The sequence below is a fragment of the Oncorhynchus keta genome, chromosome 17 (genome assembly GCF_023373465.1).
Source record: "Oncorhynchus keta strain PuntledgeMale-10-30-2019 chromosome 17, Oket_V2, whole genome shotgun sequence".
Classification (NCBI taxonomy): domain Eukaryota; kingdom Metazoa; phylum Chordata; class Actinopteri; order Salmoniformes; family Salmonidae; genus Oncorhynchus; species Oncorhynchus keta.
This window is the reverse complement of record NC_068437.1, coordinates 9,699,184-9,715,033: the sequence shown is the minus strand read 5'-3', so window position 1 is coordinate 9,715,033 and position 15,850 is coordinate 9,699,184. Positions and strand designations below refer to the sequence as shown.

General features: G+C 45.8%; 1 protein-coding gene across 11 annotated transcripts in view; it reads right to left on the bottom strand.

The window, feature by feature from the left end:
- myo9ab (myosin IXAb) overlaps nt 1–15,850 on the bottom strand; it is a 229,007-nt gene that overhangs the window by 97,649 nt on the left and 115,508 nt on the right. For 7 of the 11 annotated variants that reach the window (XM_052465410.1, XM_052465411.1, XM_052465404.1 and 4 more), the window contains exons 5-9: nt 13,992–14,091; nt 11,293–11,346; nt 9,347–9,447; nt 9,023–9,149; nt 3,507–3,596 (exon numbers count right to left, since the gene is read on the bottom strand). In XM_052465410.1, the coding sequence (XP_052321370.1) occupies nt 3,507–3,596; nt 9,023–9,149; nt 9,347–9,447; nt 11,293–11,346; nt 13,992–14,091 (472 nt within the window). The remainder of the gene's footprint in view (nt 1–3,506; nt 3,597–9,022; nt 9,150–9,346; nt 9,448–11,292; nt 11,347–13,991; nt 14,092–15,850) is intronic. The other 4 variants (XM_052465405.1, XM_052465414.1, XM_052465408.1 and 1 more) reach the window with 3 other exon arrangements.

Here is a 15,850-nt window from a genome sequence, read left to right as displayed (position 1 = left end):
TTTAATCAAGTCTTTACATATACTAAATAATATATGTGTGAAATTAGTTTCGATTACGAATGGGCCATTATCATGCACCTGTCGGAAGTCGGGCAGGGGGAAAAAAAGACGTCATCCTCATGCACTTGAATAGTGAACGGAGGATGCTATTAATGGACCGTCAGAGCACGGTCTTGGAGAAGTCCAGTTACCGGGACTCAACGGTCACGTGGAATTTGACTGCGGTCAAGACTCGCGACTGCCGTTGTGGAGGTAATACGGTCACCGTAACAGCCCTATGCTAAACTATTATAATAGGAGTGTTATGGAAGGGGAATGGCGTTTAAGTCTGGTTAGCTGTGGCTGGTCAGACACAGGTCTGTGCTGTTACTGGAGGCATGTCCAACATACTCCACATGACAGAGAATTATGTCTGTTAGGCTTACATACTACACATTTGTACTTTATGAACCTTCGGTAACCTTGCGTGCCCCTGAACGCAACCTTAATGTACAGTAGAGTGTCAGCAGGCAGGTACGCGTGTTTAAACCGATTCGACTAGGTCAAGGGGAGCACAAATTTATGAGGAAGTAAAAATATGTGATACACAACACATTTCTATTAAACGGACTAATGTGTTGTGTCCCTGAACGCACCCTTAATGTACAGTGCATTTGCAGCACATGTCTCCTTTCAACTAGGTCCGGGGGAGTAGAGAATAGTGACCAAGCAAAAATATGTGTTTTAAAAAGCCTCCTCTTCTTCCCTAATGCATTATTGATCTAGGCGTTATTTTTAGAGGTATGAGCTTCGCTGTTTCCTGCTCCCAAAGGTTATGTAAGTCCACATGCATTATGCAACAGTTTCAAACCCCACTCCCAATCAAAACGGCTCAAAACATCCACCAGGGATTTTCAAACACGACAATGTGTCGCGTCAACGAACCTCCATTGTCAGGAAACGTCACAACCAGATTCAATTATTTACCACAGTGCTAGAAATGTCAGGGAATGGAATTTGATGGAGAGAAGGAAAAAAAACTCCCCGAAAACAAAGTTTATGAGATGGCCACCCAAGAGGCTGACAAAATAATTAGAGGGAAGTTATCAGAGAGAGTTTAGTAAACTGTTCTGGGGGCGAGTCTGTAACAAGGTCTTGGCTGGTGTTTGGTAATTAGAAGCCTTTGCAGAGGAGCCTAACAGAGGGGGCCTTGCTATTTCTCGCTAATGGCTTACAAACACACTCCGTGAGCCACAGGAGGTGTAAAACAACACCCGGCATGAGACCGCAACGCAAATAACTTGCTAGCCTCTTCTCCGACGGGGTGCGTGTGAGTTTTTGAAGCGTTTGTGTCCAATTGGTTGCCTGTTTGTGATGCCAGTTTATAGAAGTGTGTGTGTGTAACATGTTTAACGATACTTGTTGGGACCAGAAGTCCCTACAAGAATAGTAAACAAACAAAGATTCAACCAGCTGGATAGATTTTGCCTGCCCCCCGCAAGGAAAACGGCTACTTATTTGTAGGGGGTTCAGGGATTAGAATTAGGGTAAGGGGTTAAAGGTTAGGGGTTAAAGGTTCAGGATTAAGGTTAGGGAAAATAGGATTTGGAATGAGAATCAATTCTGTGTCACCACAAGGTTAATAAAATAAGACTGTGTGTGTGTGTGTGTGTGTGTGTGTGTGTGTGTGTGTATATATGTGTGTATATATATATATATACATATATATATGTTTGATTTTGTGTACGTTAGCTGCTTTGATATAGAGTGGCACTGTTTAATCTAAAGCACATGAATGCACAGCAGAGCCGTGGTTAATTAAAACACACTCTACCTCTCTCATTAGCCAGAGTGCAGCAAGCCTTAGCTACAGTAGGCTTCTTTTTTATAGGACCTCTTTCATGAAATAACTAGGTTAATGCTTGGTAATATATCATTGACAGTAGAATAAACTGGCAATTAAGTCATGAGAAGGAAACTGACAGGTATCCAACCAGTCAGGCCGTTCCTCATGTGTGTTAACCCCTTAGTTGGGAACAGAGAGAAAGAAGCCTAACCACTGGACCAAAACAATCAATAAACACTCTCTCTCTCACCCATCTGATGTTAGGAGGGAAAGGTTGCACAGAACCTATTGGAATGCAGCCCGAGTCAATAGAGATAGAGAGATATATATAGATCGAGATAGAGAGAGAGAGAGAGAGAGAGAGAGAGAGAGAGAGAGAGAGAGAGAGAGAGAGAGAAAGGGGGAGAGAAAGTGGGAAAGAGAGAGAAAGATGGTATAGGCCTAGTTTTACCCCTGGGAGCAGAGAGGAGATGTCTCAGTGACATGGGGAACTGCAACGGCCTCTGCAGTCACTTATCCCTTTCTCCACAGTTGCCGTGCCAACAACAACCACCACAGCCTTATCCTACTGATGTGCAGTAGTGTAGGGAACATGCTTGGTGCTGTTCTGTGCAGATTTCCTTCTGACACGGTGAATGGAATCTCTCCCTCCCTCCCGCGCTCCTTTCTCTAAAAAGGCTCATATTAGGCTGTGACAGATGGGGATTTCCATGCATGGAGGGCCCCTCGTTTTATTTCCCTTCCCTTCTCTTAACGCGCCACCTCCTCAAAGACCTCTCTCTCTCTCTCCACATTAAGTTATGGCGGATGGGGGACTTCCATAGCATTAGCAGAACAACAGAGCTACAGTAACAGTAAGTGTTGAGTATGTATCGTAGCCACAGTCTTCCTATAGGCCATTGTCTGAGCCTCTAGTACGACTGTATATGGAGAGGCTGAGGAAGACGGAGACTGGATTTGGTTTCTGGTCCGGCTGTATATTCCAGTGGAGGATGCACATTCCTAGGCGGAGACCACATGACTGTCTGGGGGGATGGATGCAGCTATTGTGTAGCTCGTCGCTAATGTGTAACCAGAAGGGGGTGGGATGGTGGAGGAGAGCTCAGTTATAGACTAACCTTGTGTAGAATTTCCTCTGAAACACAAACGCCCCCAGGGGACCGGGGTGGGTGACAGGCAGGAAGTCATATGAAACGGTTGAGAGCGAATGCTGGGCCTTGTTCGTTAGACATAAAAACAAAACAACAGTTCTGTTTGCTGTAGATTCGGCATACATGCACGACAATGATGGGGGGGGCCCTTAGACGGCCCCTTAGACGGCCCCTTATAATCCCTGACCACTGACGCACTCCGCTTTGCTTTCTCGAGGCCTTTAGGACTGTACTGTACGCCCTCCCCCTGTGGACTACAAAAGCCTTTTGAGTTTCGGCGGAAGGAAAGCAAATCCAAGCAAACAAGTAGTGTCCTTAAGAATTTCAGCTGTCAACAATTCATAAACACGACTCTATCAACGAAGTCCCTAGACTTTATACAAGACAACATTTCTTGGAGTGTTCTGAAGCTCTGAGGCTGTTGTTGTCACTGTGGGGGTCAGCTAGGGTTCAAAGCTGCCTGTGTGGTCTGGTGCAGTTGTGTTATGATGTTTGTTATTATAAAAAAGAACAGGAAATCTCGCGGTCACCTCTGCCAGTTTGTATGGCACGATCAGCCGCTCTCCCACCGTGACAGTCTTCCTGGTGGTCAGAGCCTCGAACAGCATCTCCTCCTTCACCTGCGGACATAGACAAGCACAAGGTCAGTCAGAAAGTAGAGACAGGAAGTCACTCTGAATAGAGCGCATAGCTATTAGTTAGCATACATACTTTAGATAACAACAGATAGTGGTTAGCCAATGCTCTACTCGATCCCCTCTTTCTAAGTGACACTGACATGGTTAGCTGAGATTAGCTTCCTTGTGTAGAGCAGGACACAGACACGCACGCGCTCACGCGCATGCTAGCCTTGGCCTCAGCAGACAGCCCATTGAGAGAGACAGATGTCACTGCACACACATCTGACCACTCATGCATCCACTGGGATTATGCTGACAGCTGCTGCGGAGGACGCGGCAGAGGGTACCCTGTGTGTGTGTGTGTGTGTGTGTGTGTGTGTGTGTGTGTGTGTGTGTGTGTGTGTGTGTGAGAGAGAGAGTGTGTGTGTGTGTGTGTGAAGCGGCAGGGTGTTGATCTTAAACACCATCATGGCTGTATGTTTTTTTCAGTTGTTTCCTTTATAAATGGTCTTTGATGTAAACAGCAGCATTTGTGAGGGACACTAATTAGATTTAGATTCGTACTTCTTGGTAATCCCCCACTGCGTGCGGAGCTAATTCTACTGCTCACCGATTGGTCTGTGCTTCACGACTGTCGCCTGGTAACCACGCTTAGATTCCATTCTCTTGCGCGGTTTTTAATACATAAAAAAAATACATCTGTGCTGTTACTGTATATTAATACATTTCTCAATGAAGCTAATGGGAGATGTGCCCTGAAGCAAGGCCCAAACTGACCCTTTTACTGTCACAGTCCCATCACTTAACACTGTCCAATCTCCACCTAGCCCTATTGGGACCCTGTGGTCCAGCCAGAGGAACCAGTCTGTCAACTCTACCATCTGACCCTGCTCCACTTCCTCTTCCTGTTCTGCCCCCCCCACAAGAAACAGGAAGTCCGAGCCAGTCATATTCCCATTCATGCATCAGTCTACACCATGGCCAATTAGCTTTCCCTGTGGAAAGTGCTGCTCACGTAACACCACCGTGTAGTAAACGCAAAGATGGTGAATTGGTGACCGATAGTTCATCCGTGGTATGATATGATATGTTCATGTTTATGTTCTAGATATTTGCTGCTTATGTTAGTGGTTTTGAGGTGATTTAGGCATGCTTTTAGACAGGGGTTAACAGCTATCACGTCCATTGATTTGCAGCAGACACAAGTGCTAAAAGCTTATCCCGAGCCAAGTAAGCAAACCCAAATCTTTAGTTGCGGGCTGTCACTCCGCTGTATAAATGAATGGCATAGTATCTAATCATTTAGGCAAACTATCCCATTAATTCAGCAAAACCCTGCCTTGTTTGAATAATGTGACAACGGGACTACTGTCCCAGAGCATTGGGAAACCCCAGTATTTCCTTTTCGATGGTGCTTCTACTCTCTCCGACCCTGAACATGTGGTGAGCATGTGCCTCATCTCACGTCCACATAAATCACATGGTACCCGCGGCACAAAACGACTCTCTTCCTTTAAAACACCCAACTGGTTCCCCTTTCTGCATAATACCCTGTGGCACAGTTGTCAGACTTTCCAACACACTTTGATCATTGTTTTATCAGTGACTCAACAGGGTAGACTGCGTAATCCTTGTGGTTTGTGTCCGTGGGTAGAGCGAACGCAATCCCTCACTTCTGAGATAAATGAGAACAGCATGTGCCCACCGTCGAGTAGGCTCCGGTCAGACTTTCTACAGTAAGTTGACCTCAGCTAGTGGTTACGTCATGGTTATGATAGCGTGATGTAGGCTTTATGTCAGTCAGTTTGTTTAAGTAGTGTAGAAAGATACCTTGATGTCCTCCTATAACATATTTTGATCTTTAAAGCACAGCACAATTAGATATTTCAACTGTGACAACGACAGGCTACATTCTGAGGTACAGGAGAATTGCTCAGTTGGCTGCCAGCATTAGCAGTCAGACGCCGTAGCTGTGGAACAACAACGGAGAGTGATGATGTATTGCGGTTCTACTGTAGGAGGGAGATGCAGCAGGGCACAGAGTGGAAGAGCTGTGGTAAAGGAGACGGGCGTGTCTAATGCAAGCTCATTCCCACAAGGCACTTGTGTTGGTTCGTTAGCACTGCAGTGGAAGCGTGAGTCAGAGAACTGGGGCTACAATACATCCAAATCCGATGCCCTTTTCACACTAATCGAGCTGATCAGAACCGTACGGTGCTGGCTCAGATATTTTCCTTTTCGGCATGGTTCCAGCAACTGTGGTGTATACAGGCTGGTTGCGGTACAGTTTCCCATGGGCCAATTTGGTTCAGTTCCGTAGTTCTGTGTGAAAAGGGTCAAGAAGTCTCCTTTGTAAGGAGAACGTGATCCGGACCCCAAAAATAAGGACACTCTTCTCAGCACATGAACAACTTCTGAATAGAAATAGATATTCTAGTTCACGCATCTGCCATGCTTTTTCTTCACGTTATGTCTCCCACTTGAGTTCCTCAAATGGAACACGCCCATTGTCTAATCATGTTAGTCTTACAGTATAATGTCTAGCTTAGCTTGTGTGTGTGAGTGTGAGTGTGAGTGTGTGTGTGTGTGTGTGTGTGTGCGCTGGTCCTAACCATGTATTTACAGTGCAAGTTCAGCCAGCTCTGCTCAAACAACCATTTCAACAGTGACAGCTTTTGGGGGTGACAACACTCCAACAAACTGTCAGGAGTAGGATGTGATTTGTTAAGAGTGGTGTGTATCTCATTGGAAGTATTTGATTTACGAGGGATTTCTATGGACTTAGTACCCTCGCATTGGCCTCGTCGCTGGCCTGTGGCGATCAAAACCATAAAAACGTTTTGCAGTCTACGCAAACATTTGAAAACAATTCAGTGACAAATTATGGATGCCATGCCACAATTGATTGTGTGTGTGTGTGTGTGTGTTGCACAATATTCTGGCTGTCATGAGCTCTAGTCACCCAGTTTTCATAAGATATCGCAATGTCGAAAATTAAAACAAGTCTTGTCCCACTGGGCAAAAACAGGTTGAAATCAACGTCGTTTCCACGTCTTTTCAACAAAATATGATGACGTTGAAATCAACGTGGAAAACTGATTGTATTCGCAAAAAGTCAAAGTAAGCGATTAGTATTTTCTTTCACCAAACTTTTAACCTAAATCCAATGACGTGGTGACATTTGCTGTTGACTTCACGCCGACAACTCAAACAAATGTCAATCAAAACAAGACGTTAAACTGAGATACGTGTCCAGCGAGGATGACTCCACCAATAAAGACGAACGCGTCGCAAAATGATATAACAAAATGATAAAAACTATCAAAAGATACGCTGCCTGCAAAGCAGCATATACACCCCCCCCCCTTTGCATTGCTTGTGTATAGGTCAAACAGTTTAACATGTCAAGAATGAATGTCCATATGTACAGTATTCAAATCTCTCGGTGTCTGTCTGTAAACCTGAGCTGAAGAAATTGAACACAAGCCTCTATTGGTACAGTTGAAGTCGGAAGTTTACATACACCTTAACCAAATAAATTTAAACACAGTTTTTCACAATTCCTGCCATTTAATCCTGCCATTTAATTAAAAATAAATAATTTTACACTGAACAGTGTGTGTATCAAAACATGTTCCAGTTCCTGTCTTTTGCAGATAGTTTAAAAACAAATAAAATACATACAGTACATTTATATCATGACACATTTTAATTCCCTGCCTTAGGTTAGTTAGGATCATCACTATATTTTAAGCATGTGAAATGTCAGAATAATAGTAGAGAGAATGATTTATTTCACCACATCCCCAGTGGGTCAGAAGTTTACTCAATTACTATTTGGTAGCATTGCCTTTAAATTGTTTAACTTGGGTCAAATGATTTGGGTAGCTTTCCACAAGCTTCCCACAATAAGTTGGGTGAATTTTGGCCCATTCCTCCAGACAGAGCTGGTGTAACTGAGTCAGGTTTGTAGGCCTCCTTGCTCGCACACGCTTTTCAGTTCATCCCACAAATTGTGTACAGGGTTGAGGTTAAGGCTTTGTGATGGCCACTCCAATACCTTGACTTAGTTTTCGTTAAGCCATTTTGCCACAACTTTGGAAGTATGGTTGGGGTCATTGTCCATTTAGAAGACCCATTTGCGACCAAGCGTTAACTTCCTGGCTGATGTCTTGAGATGTTGCTTCAATATATGCACGTAATTTTCCATCCTCATGATGCCATCCATTTTGTGACATGCACCAGTACCTCCTGCAGCAAAGCACCCCCACAACATGACGCTGCCACCCCCGTGCTTCACGGTTAGGATAGTGTTCTTCGGCTTGCAAGCTTCCCCCTTTATCCTCCAAACATAACGATGGATGGTCAATATGGCAAAACAGTTCTATTTTGGTTTCTATATTGTTTTCTGAGGTCTTGGGTGATTTCTTTCGATTTTCCCATGATGTCAAGCAAAGAGGCACTGAGTTTGAAGGTAGGCCTTGAAATACATCCACAGGTACACCTCCAATTGACTCAAATCACGTCAATTAGCCTATCAGAAGCTTCTAAAGCAATGACATTTTCTGGAATTTTCCGAGCTGTTTAAAGTCACAGTCAACTTAGTGTATGTAAACTTCTGACCCACTGGAATTGTGATACAGTCATTGTCATGCACAAAGTAGATGTCCTAACCGACTTGCCAAAACTATAGTTTGTTAACAAGACATTTGTGGAGTAGTTGAAAAAAAGAGTTTCAATGACTCCAACCTAAGTGTATGTTAACTTCCGACTTCAACTGTAGGTCATAATATTGCAGCTCAACCATACCGTCGCAGACCTGAGAACAGTCCTTATGCTAATAACTGCTGTAGCGTAGCATTGCTCAGTGGCTTTTAGGCATCTAAAGTAGCTCTCAACCTTGCCTGTCGACACAACAGAAGGCACTCCGTTACCTCGATGGGTGAAATGTGAAGGAGAGAGAGAAAAAAACAAAAAAACAAGTGACATCATAAAGCACCAGAGATATCAGAATGGGCGGGTCACGCAAACGAGTGACATCATAAAGCACCAGATATATCAGAATGGGCGGGTCAAGCAAACGAGTGTCATCATAAAGCACCAGAGATATCAGAATGGGCGGGTCACGCAAACGAGTGACATCATAAAGCACCAGAGATATCAGAATGGGCGGGTCAAGCAAACGAGTGACATCATAAAGCACCAGAGATATCAGAATGGGCGGGTCAAGCAAACGAGTGACATCATAAAGCACCAGAGATATCAGAATGGGCGGGTCAAGCAAACGAGTGACATCATAAAGCACCAGAGATATCAGAATGGGCGGGTCAAGCAAACGAGTGACATCATAAAGCACCAGAGATATCAGAATGGGCGGGTCAAGCAAACGAGTGAACGAAGGACTAATTGACAGGGAGGTAACACACCTCGAGCAGCTCCGAGACGGTGGGCAGCACCTCTGGGTTACAGATGTCTATGGAGTCGTCCCTGTAGGACTTCTTCCTGTAGCGGATGTTGCCCAGGTGGAGGATAGCAGACAGCAGGGAGAAGATCCTACCAGACAGAGAGGGAGAGAGGGAGTCAAATACGAGTTAAGATGAGGATAAACCTAGACAACTGCATTAGAAATGATGGTGTGGAAAAGATGGAGAGAGAAAGGGAGAAAGAGACAGACATGCGGGGCATGTGTGTGTGTGTGTGTGTGTGTGTATGTGTGTGTGAGTGAGTGAGTGTGCATTTAATGTACTTACTGTTTGCGTGTGGCAGGCAGGAACCCCACCATCTCCATAGCCAACTGCAGCCGCTCAAAGTCGTGCTTCAGGTCCTCCCCTTCCACAGTGAAGCAGTCCTGCTGAAGGAACGAGTACCGCTATCAACAGACAATACAATGTACACCTGTACCGTAGAATACCACACACACACTAACTATTGGGCATGTCTTACATACTCTGACACTACTTTTGACTCATCCAACCTACCGCATCTTTTTTCTAGTTCACATCTTATCTGATTTACTGAATCCTCCCCCCACAAAAAGTTGGGGATAGTCCATTTCGGTCCTGGAGCTCTGGTTTTCATTCTTCCCCGATTGATAATCATGAATCAATCATTTAAAAAGTATATATATATATTTTTAACTGAGCTACTTTGGCCCTCCAGACCAGGAACTGAATAAGCCTGCTTTATACAACAGCCTTGTGGCATAGGAGTGTTTGGTTGTTGTTCTAAGGGAGGTGGTCAAGCCAAAACACACACACAAGGTTGTCCTTCCGTGCTCGGAGCCTGGTGGCCACTGGCAGGGCTAATAGAGAGCGGCCTTCCTCTCAGTTCTAATGATGGGGCAGAGAGCAAACACACACACGAAACAGGATCAGCTTCTAAAACCATTGAACATTCTTCCCTGCTGTTCGGATTTCTTTACCGTCTCCAGGGTACAGTGGCTGACGGGCAATTTCTGAGGTGAAAATGGGCACTTTCTCCAACATGAGATTTGAGGCTTCACAAGCACTTGGGTAAAAAAAAAAAAAGAGAATGTCTGAATTGCTGGGTTGGTTGTTCCGTTTTTTTTCTCCAAATGCCAAACAGCGCAATGCGATACGTCAAAGGAAGTTGAGAAAACAAAGAGAGATCATTGTCGGACAGTTCCAACTTGGAATCTCTGGGCCTACACCAAACCCTTAACTCTGGTACTCCTCTAATCAAAACAAATCGGTTTAGACACTGAGGGAATGACTGAAGAAAGCTCCCTCCTGTTCTTTTACCTTCTCAAACAGAGAAAGGTATTTTGTTCAGCACATACGCTACGGTTTACTTACCACGCCTTGTCATTAAGTTAACGCTAAAATGTACATGGTGAAAATGTTTGGGATAAAATTCGATACATATAGATTTTAGCAATGTTCCCGCTTGGGGCCGAATTCTGACTTGAGATAAAGTCTGTGCGCGTATCTCAAAAGATTCATTTAAAAATCACACATTGATATCAGTGCGAGAAATATTCCAAGTTAGGATTGGCCCCTTGTCCTAAACACAGACTTTAGCAGTAAATGCCTTTTGACAGGCCACCGGTATTGTGTGAGAAAGTGCTCATCATTCAAAATGTGTCCCACGACAGCATGCTTCTCACACCAAAGCAATTCGACCAAAGTCAACCCAAAAAAGACACGGAAATACACCCACAGCCACCAAGCCAGAAACATACCACATCCCAAAATTTTTTAAACGGCATGTTTGGTCATTGTGATCTTGTGTCAGACGCTCCCTTGTGTTTGTTTATGTTTCAGAGCGTGTGAGTGAGTGAGTAGAAAAGAGAGGGAAAGAGTACAGCCAAACTGTCAGGAAGCGTTGGGAGGCACAGCGCGACAGACAGACTCTGACATCATCTCCTCTGACTCAGGGGTCAGGGATTGCAGACGAAAGGGCAGGGAGGTCATAGACTCACCCCTGAGACATGCCATGTAAACAGACACTCAGTTACAGGACATCACAATGACCACTATAAGTGAAGGCTGTGCAGACAACGACACACTGAAAGATATCAACACACACACTCCAAAAACAAACAGGATTGTGCTCTCGTGTGTGAAGACGTGACTAGAGCCGAGGCCCAATCCAGCACCAAATCGACCCCACATGTACACAGACACACGCGCACGCAAAAGAGGTATGCACAACTAAACACACACACAATACTGACCAGCTCGCTCTCATAGTAATTTTCCCAGTGGAGTCTGTGTGATTTCTTTGTCATCTGGAAGTAAGGTAGAGGGGGTTAGAGAGAGGTATGTATACACACACTCAAAACACACTCACTCAACTGACTCGGAGATGACGCATACTGTTAATACACAGGGGAAGATTCACTAAACTGGTCTAAACACACACACACACACAGACACACACACACACACACACACACACAGACACACACACCACAAATCCCCAAAGCTGCGATAATTAAATCCAAAAAAATGAATGACTCAACTAGTTTGAATTGCGGGAGAAAGATAGTCTTTCCAAGAACATTTCGAGCGAAAGAGAGGGAGAGAACAGAGGGTGACACACTCCAGACTCACTCCCTCTCTCTGTGGACACATGGACACAGGAAGGACGCAAGAGTAACAGAACTGCTCAGCTATGGGAGGAATTCACACCCTGCTCCCAGATAGGGTTAGCAGTGTTCACCGGAGATGGGCTACATAGACGGACACATGCAAATGCTGCCATGCATTGCACATGACAGCTTATATTCTTTACTAAAAAAAAAGAAAGGAGAAAAGACAACAGCAATCTGTTTAGGAGAATGTCCTTTGTATCGTGCACGTGTTTCACAGACACGTATACGGTCATACAGAGCGAGAGAAAGACAGAAAGAGCGACAGAGAAAACACAGAGCGCTTTACACACAATGAACACACATGCCATCGTCACACGCACGCGCGCGCACACACACACAGCTCTGCTGCACGAGCCAGGAATCTCTCCACTCGTGCTGTCGCCATGGAAACAGCGGTGCAGAGTAACAGACGGTGTGGAGCTGGGTTTGTTGTCGTGGGGATTAGGGGTGTTTTGGGGGAAGAGGAGGGGGAAGAAAGAAAGAAAAAAAACATACTTTTTTGGGATGCCAAAAAATAACCAAGGAACAAAGGATGCAGATTTTCACCAGTGTCCTGTGAATCTGAATATGCATCTGTTGCCAAAGTAGGCAGATGTGTGTACACACACGCACGAGCACACACACGAGCGCACAAACACACGCACGAGCGCACAAACACGCACGCACGAGCACACACGCACGCGCACAAACACGCACGCGCGAGCGCACAAACACGCACGCGCGAGCGCACAAACACGCACGCGCGAGCGCACACACACGCGAGCGCACACACGCGCGCGCGAAGCGCACACACACGCACGCGCGAGCGCACACACACGCACGCGCGAGCGCACACACACGCACGCGCGAGCGCACAAACACGCACGCGCGAGCGCACAAACACGCACGCGCGAGCTCACACACACGCACGCGCGAGCTCACACACACGCACGCGCGAGCTCACACACACGCGAGCTCACACACACACGCGAGCTCACACACACACACGCGAGCTCACACACACACACGCGAGCTCACACACACACACGCGAGCTCACACACACACACGCGAGCTCACACACACACACGCGAGCTCACACACACACGCGAGCTCACACACACACACGCGAGCTCACACACACACACGCGAGCTCACACACACACGCGAGCTCACACACACACGCGAGCTCACACACACACGCGAGCTCACACACACACACACGCAAGCTCACACACACACACACGCAAGCTCACACACACACACACGCAAGCGCACACACACACACACACGCAAGCGCACACACGCAAGCACTCACACACGCAAGCGCACTCACACACGCAAGCGCACTCACACACGCAAGCACTCACACACGCAAGCACTCACACACGCAAGCACTCACACACGCAAGCACTCACACACGCAAGCACTCACACACGCAAGCACTCACACACGCAAGCACTCACACACGCAAGCTCACACACACACACAAGCTCACACACACACACACAAGCTCACACACACACACACAAGCTCACACACACACACACAAGCTCACACACACACACACAAGCTCACACACACACACACAAGCTCACACACACACACACAAGCTCACACACACACACACAAGCTCACACAAGCTCACACAAGCTCACACACACACACACAGCTCACACACACACACACAAGCTCACACACACACAAGCTCACACACACACACACAAGCTCACACACACACACAAGCTCACACACACACACAAGCTCACACACACACACAAGCTCACACACACACACAAGCTCACACACACACACAAGCTCACACACACACACAAGCTCACACACACACACAAGCTCACACACACACACACGCAAGCTCACACACACACACACACACACACACACACACACACACACACACACACACACACACACACACACACACACACACACACACACACACACACACACACACACACACACACACACACACACACACACACACACACACACACACACACACACACACACTAGTGGTGCTGTGAACAGACGCACAATCGGAATGTGGGTCAAAGCAATCAGCAGCCAGAGGTGTTGAGACGGGCACCATTTAGGGACTGAAGCGCGAGACAAACATCCAACTGAAGTGCAAACATTAGCATCACCTGCAGTCTAAACAGCTCTCTCGCTATTACATGTGTCCACAGGATACACACACGAATACACCCATACTACATCCTGATTCTGTGTGTGTGTGTGTGTGTGTGTGTGTGTGTGTGTGTGTGTGTGTGTGAGAGCCCACCTGGTTGAGGTAGTGGTACTCCTCAGGTTTGAGCAGGTGGAAGGCCTTCCTCTCCTCCTCACTGGCTCCAGCCAACAGGTAGTAGAACACATGGTAGTTCCTGGAGAGAGGAGGGAGACACAGGGTTGCCACGGTCGTGTTCAATACGGCACACAACCGAACACGTTTTAAAACTATTTGCAACGGAAAGAGAAAAGCGTTTCTTAATTGGACTGGTCCATGTCGTCCCTTCCCCTGTTTCAGTCTGTTTTCTTACGTTTGATGCCCAATGAACACAACCCAGATTGAGGTAAAAACAGGTTTGCCAGATTGACATATTTAACATGAGACTTTCTGACAAAGTATAGAATAAGAGAGTTTTGCTGAGTGGGCCAATGGGTTAGAAAGAAGAACCAGACGGATGATTGAACTGAGTCTTGACCACATTGACTTGTCACATGTGGATTTAGCACCATAAACTCCAGCCTAAGTCCGACTTGTTTGATGTCACACATTGCTGTCAACACAATACAGTGTTGTACACACACTTAGCTTAAGTACAGAGCCTGTTGACAGCAACGCATGACTAGAGCCGAAAATTGGAATTTAAAATGTGCGACACGCACACGGAGCCCATCTGATATCTGTAAACGTGTGGTCTCTTACGACCGTGAAAGCAATAGGCAAACCCTGTCGACTCAATCCGCGCAACACATTATAGACAGCGAGAGGTTGCATTTCCAGTGAAAACAAAACAGTACGTCGCCAAAGTATTAAACCATGATTAGGCGTGACAAAGACTGGGAGCTTTCAAGTGTGTGTGTGTCTACGTGCGTCCAAGATAAAGAACTGTACATTTGTACTTCGGGAGGTTCAAGACTTGGTCTAAAACATAACACTTATTGGAGTGGACACTGTGGTTAACAGTGATCTCTCTCTCTCTGTGTGTGTGTGTGATAGACCGGGGGGTGTCTAAAGGAGAAGGCTGGGAGGTCTGGTTTGAGTTTGAGCCGCGTCAATATGGCCGCCTGTGCTGCAATCACGGTGAAATGGAAACCTTGGTGGCCAGCGGGGCCAAATTCAGGGCTTGGGGGATAAAACAACCACGGTTTTAAACCTATTAGGGATTTAGTGATTTAGCGATGAGGTGGTATGTATGTACGTGTATGTGTCTGAGTATTCTGGTTGCACAACCTGTCAACAACATGTTTATGAACATAAATGTAAAAAAAAAAAAAAAAAAAAGTTCAACAATACTGGTTATGTAGTTAATAGCCTACGTATATGACATTACATAACCACAATAATGATAATGATTCAACTTGAGGGGAAAAATATAACACACATTATGAGCAAGCAATGAGAGAGGCCATTATTCTGACAGCTATTCTGGTCTATTTCGGATGTACATCAGATATCCTGTGTGGAGTTTGAGGACATTAAGATGGCTTATGGGTAACTGAGTGTCAGAGAACAACAGAGACGAGAAACTGAAAGTTACTTGGAATATCAACTCAGTGGCCTGAGCGGTTAGAGTGAGATTGGAAGGTTGGGGATTTGATCCCAGGTCAAGTCATACCAAAGACTTGAATAATGGGACTCAATATATATCAAGCTGCGTCACGCTACAGAAAAAAGAGATTGGCTCCTGACCTACAGGCCTTTACTGTCCAGGCTGTCCCATGTACAGTATATAGAAACATTAAAACACTGGTCACTTACCATTTCTTTTATACTGTTTTTCATACTGTGTGTGTGTGTGTGTGTGTGTGTGTGTGTGTGTGTGTGTGTGTGTGTGTGTGTGTGTGTGTGTGTGTGTGTGTGTGTGTGTGTGTGTGTACAATATATATATGAGATTCTTCAAAATAACTATCATTTGC